This window comes from Danio rerio, chromosome 13 (assembly GCF_049306965.1).
Source record: "Danio rerio strain Tuebingen ecotype United States chromosome 13, GRCz12tu, whole genome shotgun sequence".
NCBI lineage: Eukaryota > Metazoa > Chordata > Actinopteri > Cypriniformes > Danionidae > Danio > Danio rerio.
Window position 1 is genome coordinate 40,131,979 of NC_133188.1, and position 8,022 is coordinate 40,140,000.

The 8,022-nt window shown below is 34.2% G+C and overlaps 1 protein-coding gene across 1 annotated transcript in view; it reads right to left on the reverse strand.

Annotated features, from left to right (window-relative positions):
- Window positions 1-1,171: 1,171 nt before the first annotated feature.
- Window positions 1,172-8,022, reverse strand: part of l2hgdh (L-2-hydroxyglutarate dehydrogenase) — a 13,422-nt gene continuing 6,571 nt past the window's right edge. Inside the window, exons 6-10 of the mRNA NM_001145595.1 lie at window positions 6,247-6,281; window positions 5,934-6,101; window positions 5,685-5,842; window positions 3,467-3,598; window positions 1,172-1,367 (exon numbers count right to left, since the gene is read on the reverse strand). Of these exons, the coding sequence (NP_001139067.1) occupies window positions 1,172-1,367; window positions 3,467-3,598; window positions 5,685-5,842; window positions 5,934-6,101; window positions 6,247-6,281 (689 nt within the window). The remainder of the gene's footprint in view (window positions 1,368-3,466; window positions 3,599-5,684; window positions 5,843-5,933; window positions 6,102-6,246; window positions 6,282-8,022) is intronic.

Consider the following 8,022-nt stretch of genomic DNA (forward strand, 5'->3'; position numbering starts at 1 on the left):
AGCCTCCACATCAAAGCTCCTGAAGGCAAAAAAGGTTCTCCATGATTGGCCAGCACAGTCAACAGACATGAACATTATTGAGCATGTCTGGGGTAAGATGAAAGAGGAGGCATTGAAGATGAATCCAAAGAATCTTGATGAACTTTGGCCGTCCTGCAAGAACGCTTTCCTTCCCATTCCAGATGACTTTATTAATAAGTTATTTGAGTCATTGCAGAGATGTATGAGTGCAGTCCTTCAAGATCATGCGAGTCATACACAATATTCATTATTTTCCCACTGCACCATGACTTTATATTCTATACTGTACATTGTTTCTGTTAAGTGACAAGACTTTGTCTAAAAGTCAGACCTTACTATCCTAATTAAATAATTAAAAATCAAGGCATGATCATATTTTATTTTGATCAAATAATAGTAATCTAGAGGCTTTTGCCTTTCATATAAGCCAGTCCTGATACCAAATGAATAACTAGAAGTCAAGTTATTATTTGCTGTTCCTAAAACTTGGATAGGTGACAAGACTTTTGTCAGGTAGTGTATTTTGAGTCACATCCTCAACAAAAATTGTCTCCTTGAAGAATCCATTTAGTTTCATAGACTGTCTGACTCTTCTATGTCTAACAGTCATGTCCATTAATAAAATATTTAAGCATCATATGCATTTTTTCCAAGATCATGCATTGAATAATTGAGTACGAATTGCAAGTCAAAAAACACACTTAAAAATCTGGAAAATCATAGGAATTACAACAGTTTAACTCTTAAAACCTCTAGAATACTGAAAACCCTGAATCATAAAACACAAAGCAGAAGAGATATTCTTCTAAATAACACAATAAAGATAACATTAGGATCCATACATGAAGTTGTATTAGTTTTATTATTTACAAATCCAGTAATGGAGTGAAAATATTCTCTGAACCCCAACTACCTTTGTACATAAAGGCAGTGATTGCTTTTTCCTAATAAATCATCATATTTTTAAACACACAACATTCCCAAAAATCAGCATAATTCCCAGAAACACACATTAGAAAAGAGCACCAGAATTCTGTTGCATTATTACTGCTCCAACACTATAAAAGTTAAAAAACAAAAGCTCTAATGACGGCTTTCCACTCTGAATGAGTGTGTAAGAGTAACGAAGGCAGGATCATCTGAGGTGCGTCTACAGCTGAAATCTCTTCTCCAGCTCATCCGCGATCATCTCAGCGATGGCCAGAGATGAGCTTGCAGCAGGAGATGGTGCATTACGTACGTGCAGAACACGACTGCCCAGCTCTCCTTTCCCACCGTCAAACACAAAATCATCCACCAGGTTTCCTTCAGCATCCAAAGCTTGTGCCCGGACACCTGACGGCCCCCTGCACAAACACACACATAAGCCAAACGCAAGGAGGTTTGTTTGTTTGTGCTTAACCACATTACAACTTCGATGGCTGTGGCAGGAAAATGAATACTGCAGATATAGAATATATTAAAGTCGCTTTGAAGTGGAAGTTAGGATTGTCCTTTTTTGCTCTAACGTGATGTACATTCACTTAAAACGGTCCTGAAATTTAAAAAAAAATGTTGGCCGATGCACTCTCAGAAATAAAGTGACGAGAGCTGTCACTGGGGTGGCACTTTTTTTTTTTTAAAAAAGGTACACATTTGTACTTAAAGGGTCCATATTGGTACCTCATAAGTATATATTAGTACCTAAAAGTTTTAAGAGGTACACTTTTGTACTTTTCAGGTACTAATATGTACTCTTGAGGTATTAATGTGGATCTTTTATGTACAAATGTGTACCAATTGTTCTTCTTGTCCCTTTATTTCTGAAAGTGTGAATGATTATGCTCTTTGGGAAACAATTCGACTTTTGGAAGATGGGTGTTTTCTTATAAAAATGAAGGAAGAATGATGAATGGACGAAAGCAGGGCACACACTGATAGCCCCACCCTGAAGGCATTCCATGTGACCAGAAGTGAAGTCATTTTGAGGGTGGAAGGAAGGTTATGATATTTGATTAAAAGTTCTGAGTGCAAAATGAATTGTTACAAAATAATGAAGAGCACAGATACGTTGCTTATGTCAAACACTACTATATACATATAAAAATAAGAAGTGCAAATTTATTTTCGCTAAAACCTCAAACTCTTGTTGGTTTAACAGTGTTAAAAATGTCTTCAAATAAATGAACTGAACAAATTAAATTCTTCACAGAATTAAAACAGGCAGAATTTATTAGAACATGCTCCATGTTTCCATCCTCCTATTTTTATGCACATTTTGGATTATAAAAAGTAAAAAAAAAAAAGCTTGCTATTTTGATGCCCGCATTAAACAAATGCTTAATGAAAACACCAAGATGTGCATATATTTTTAAAAATGTGCACAAAAAAATGTATGCACACAACTGAGTGAGATAAACGTTTCACAATGGAAACTGCGATGGAAACACTTTATGGAATTAATTCCAGTATATATTAAAAAGTCATGTTGATAATTTTGTTATGAAATATCATGTGATGATAACAATGAGTGCGATGGACATCCTTAATGGACAAACCAGCAAGCCGACCGTCATCACAGTGGTTCAGTATTAATATTATTACCTCAGAAAGAGAGTCTTAAGCATCTGTGCTCCCAAAGATAGTTTTATGCTTCCAAAAGCCACGTTGTGTTCACTGCTCGTCTTCTGAGGTGCAAGTGATTTATAAGGAAAAGACTTACGCAGCTTCTCCTACCTCAGCAAATTCTGCTTATCTTTTTGAAAATTTCACTAGTTTATCAGCAAGTGACAATATTATTATTGGATTATTCATCATTGGATTATTCTGAAACGTTGCAATATTTCTGAAACATTGCAATATTTGCTAATTTGCCAGTTTTGCGCATATTTCGGTATCTTTGGATGGAAACATAGCAAATTTTTCTCTTGTTTTTTCTACTGTGAGCTGATTAGATGTAGTAAAGTAGGCAGGCACTACATTCAGAAAGAAAGGATGAGAGTTTCGGGAGACTTATTACAACCTAATCGACACCTCCCATTCACCATTTCTGCTTATTGTAAAAACTGACAGCCAGAGGGGCATGGTTAAGTATGTTAGCCATGGCCAGTACCTCAAAATCACATAATCTGACAATTTAACCGTAAACAAAAATGGACGTGCATTTCAATTTTAGATTGTGTGTCATCCTGGAGTGACCAATTCTACATTGGGAATAAAATCTGATTCCACCGATTGGCACCGTGTTTTTGTATGCAGATGCCATTCTCTTTGCCAGTTGTTATCATTGTACAAACAAATTGTTGGTTTTAGGTAAATTGGACAAATTTTGGGCTGTCAATAGTCTGCTTCCTCCCAAAACAAGAAAGCCTTATTTCAGATATTTCACGATTTCAGATAGTACAAAAATAGTGAGGATAAATGAGATTCATTATGACCCTTATGGTGTGTTTTTGTGTGTTCATACCTGATGACATCACTGGGGCTCAGTTCGGGTATGAATTTCTGCAGGATCTTCACCTGAGCGCCAGGAAACACACCTCTATATATCTCTCCAACTCCATACACTACATTCTTCATGACCAGTCTCTGCAGACCACTGAAAGCATCAAGCACACTTGAGTGTTTTTATTCAACACACGCAGACCAAAACTAATTTTGATCTCAAAGCACCACAAATCGAGATTACAATGGGACACGTACAATGGAGGTAAATGGGGCCATTATTTGAAGATTTGAAAAGTGAAATTGATAATCTTATGAAAATACTTGCATTAATTCAACTGTTTCAACATATTATCAGAGATGGATATTTGTCCTCAGCGTTTTTTGTTTTTAAAACTTTTAGAGCTTTTTTTTTGTCATGAAGGTTAACAGGTTAATAAGTGTCTTTTATCCTTATCAGAATTAAACCAGAGTTTGGTAAAAACCTAAACAATACAAACACACACACACACAAAATAAAATCTGAAAAATGAATTATGTGTAATAACAATGGAATGACATATGGAGAAATGCATTGCTCAGCTGGGAGTTTTTCAAAGACTTCAACAGGGTGTAAAAATCTGGATGGTTCTGTGGGTCTTGTCTATCAAATCTAATCTTTAATTTGTATTTTCTATTGGATTCAAGTCAGGTGATTGGTTGGGCCATTCTACAGCTTGATTTTCTTTCTCTGAAAGCATTTGAGTGTTCTTGGCTGTGTTTCATACCATTGTCTTACTAAAATGTCCAACCTGGCTTAATCTTTATCATCCTGATAGTGTAGATGTTGGACTGAAGCAGCTCATATTAGTTTACACTGATAAAGGGCAGAGGTTTGCTGAAGAACTACTGAGAGATTTCAGCTGCTCTCTGGGGTTTCACTGCCTTTCTAAACCTCCCTTTCTTCATGTGTTCAATACTTTTTCCCTGTGTTATTTAATTTTTTATACATAACTTAATTTGTAATCCAATTAGTTTCAGTTTTGTTGTTATTAACATCCGGTGAAAATTTCAAGTCAACGGCACCTTTAAAAATATGTTTTCTGAGAAAAATGGTGACATGTTCAATACTCATTTTCCCCGCTGTATATTGCTTGTATTGTGTGAACATTTCATTGCATACAGCAAGTATTTTAATATTGAATTTTGGTTCTGATCACTTATATTTTAACAAATTTAAAGTATTAGCCCCCCTGTATATTTTTTTTCTGTGTAATTGTTTTAATAACTCTTTCTAATAACTTATTTATTTTATCTTTGCCATGATGACAGTAAATATTATTTTACATGATATTTTCCAAGACACTTCTATACAGCTTAAAGTGACATTTAAAGGCTTAACTAGGTTAATAAGGTTAACTAGGCAGGTTAGGGTAATTAGGCAAGTTATTGTATAACGATGGTTTGTTCTGTAGACTATCGAAAACAAAACAGATTAAAGGGGGTGATAATTTTGACCTTAAAATGGTTTTTAAAAAATTAAAAACTGCTTTTATTCTTGCCGAAATAAAACAAATAAGACTTTCTCCAGAAGAAAAAATATTATCAGACATATTGTGAAAATGTCCTTGCTCTGTTAAATATAATTTGGGAAATATTTTAAAAAAAATAAATAAAAATTCAAAGGGGGTCTAATAATTCTGACTTCAACTGTGTGTGTGTGTGTGTGTGTGTGTGTGTGTGTGTGTGTGTGTGTGTGTGTATATATATATATATATATATATATATATATATATATATATATATTACAAATGTAATTATTTTTAATTAATTTGCATTGAAACAAAAATTTCAAAAACTATTTTTTTCTAGATTATTTTTTTTTCTAAAAGTCTGTTATTCTAAATCAATGCTGCATTTATTTTTTTAAAAATACAATTTTATACATTTTAAATCAAATTTCTTTATGCAAAAAAAAAACATTCAGCAGTCACTGCATTCTTCAATGTCACATAATCATTCAGAAATTGCCCTAATATTTAATTAAAATTATTATAGTTAATAAATATTAAATTATTAGAATAGTTTTGTTTCATGATATGTTTTTCAGGAATTATTGATGAAAAAAAAACATTATTTAAAATAATTTAAAATATTTAAATCATTAACTTATTTTTGATCAATCCAGTGCAACTTTAATGAATAAATGCATTAATTTCTTTAATTTTCTGCATTAACCCCAGATGTAAATGAGCATGTACCTGAATGAGAGTGCGTTAACGAAGTCTTGTGCGTCGAAGTCAAAGAGTTTATATCCCTCTCGTTTAAAAGCCAACACCGCGTTTGGACCTAGCCAGACACTTCCATCCATTCGAGGAGTGAAATGAACTCCGAGAAATGGGAATCGTGGGTTTGGCACCTCAGCACACAAACAGAGTCCTTAAACATTGTATTCAATTTTATTCTAATAAATGTGAATTGATATGTTTGTTTTGAGAGTCTCCACTCACGGGGTAGATGTTGCCTCTGACCAGGTAATTTTTCTCTGGCTTGAGCACCAGGTAATCTCCTCTGAAAGGAACGATACGAGGCTCTGAACTACAGCCAGACATTTCAGATAAGCGGTCAGAGTAGAGACCACCACACGCCAACACAAAAGCACAGCGCACCTCCTTGCCCTGCACACAAACACTGGCAACCTCAAACAACAACCTTACCGACGTGTATACAATACAATCAATCATTTAGCAGACACTTTTATCAAAAGTGACCAACAAATAAAGCACTTCAAATGCAAGATTCACACACACATTCATTTCTCACCTGAGAGCTTCTGATGATGATGGGGTATTTCTGCCCTAAACAAAAATAGAGGGATGAATAGAGTTATTAATGAAAGACACAAATGCCAAAAAAGAGATTTGAGATCTTAGGCGTTTTGGCTTTTCATGATTTAAAAAGAAAAACAAAAACGAATGCCTAATGGAAAGACATCCAAAATACAGCAATTATTCAGCACAATTAGTTGATTTATTTTGGTAGATTTCAACTGGAATACATATTTTTAAAGGCTGCTTTCTCAAAAGGAGTTTTCCTCCTGCACTAAACCATAAAACTCCATTTCAGCATGTTTTTTTTTATTCATAAATTTTTTATCTACATACTGAACGATTTTAACAGAGGGATAGGTTCATAAATAACATGCCAATTAATATATGCGCAACATTTTACTCAACATAAAAATGTGGGGAAAAGAGCAGGCTGCAGACAGACTTTCTTCAATTATAAGCAAGTGTAAAGAAACAAATTACAAATACTCAAATTACTGTAATTGATTAGTTTTTCTCAGGAATTGTAATTTACTAAATAGTTTTAAAAATGTGTACTTTTACTTTCCCTTGAGTACGTTTTTAGTGCTATCGGTACTTTTTCTCCACTACTTTCCTTCAAACTGCGTCACTACTTTATTTTTTCTTGTTTATAGGGATTAGAAAATTGAGTCATTTATAATTTCAGCAAACTGTTTGGAAGCATTATAAGTGTTCAAGAAGATGTCCAAAGTCTTTATACACATTGACCCAAAGACATTTCACTGATGAAAAATTATGGATGTTTACTGTATGAAGACCGAAACGGCCTTAAACACCCAGCAGGTACAAATGTCAACATGACATCAGATTGAAGTTGTACCCCAAACGTCATGGGGACGTTGCATTTTGTTTGGAAGTGAAAATCAGGTTGACGTCAGAACCCAATGTAATGTCCAACCTCCAAACAAATATCAACGTCTAATGATGTTACAGCATGACGTTGTGTGGATGTTACCACTATGACGTCTATCAGACGTTAGATTTTGGTTGCCATACCTGATATCTAAATATCAGTATTTGACGTCAATATGATGTTGGTTTAAGATGTTGGCTCAACGTTGGATTTTGGTCACTTTTCAACAGAACCTAAACTCAATTAAATATAGCCTATCACTTGATGTTGTTATTAGACATCAAAATAATGTTGTCCCTTAGACATTGAATTTTGGCCACCTGAAGTCACAACCTAAATCAAACCTTATATTAATGTCTTATGACATTGTGTGCCTGCTGGGCAATTACATGTAAACGCAACAACTTTTTACAGCATAATACTCACTACTCTTGAGTACTTTTGAAAGGTCTACTCATACCTATTACTCATACCTTGAGGAATATTGACAACGGATACTTTTACTCTACTCGCACTACATTTTTAGGCAAGTAATGGTACTTTTACTTAAGTAGGATTTCGCAGTACTCTTTCCACCACTGATTATAAGTGATAAAAAGAGAACCTCAAAATCCCCTCTGCAAAAAACTTCATTCATCTAAAATAAAGCAGATCAATTTAATTTCAAACCTTTAATTCCGTGAATAAAAGTTTTCCTCATCAATGTGGAGTTTTTCATGGATGTTTAATCAGTGGCCAACACTTGTTTTTGACTGAAGTAAAGTGTATAATTTCTAACGATTTGCTCTTCAGTGTTTGGACTTTCAGCAGTGAAATTTAATCAACACTGAACTGAACTAAACTGAACTTCAACTCTGAAAACTGGACTGAAGCAGT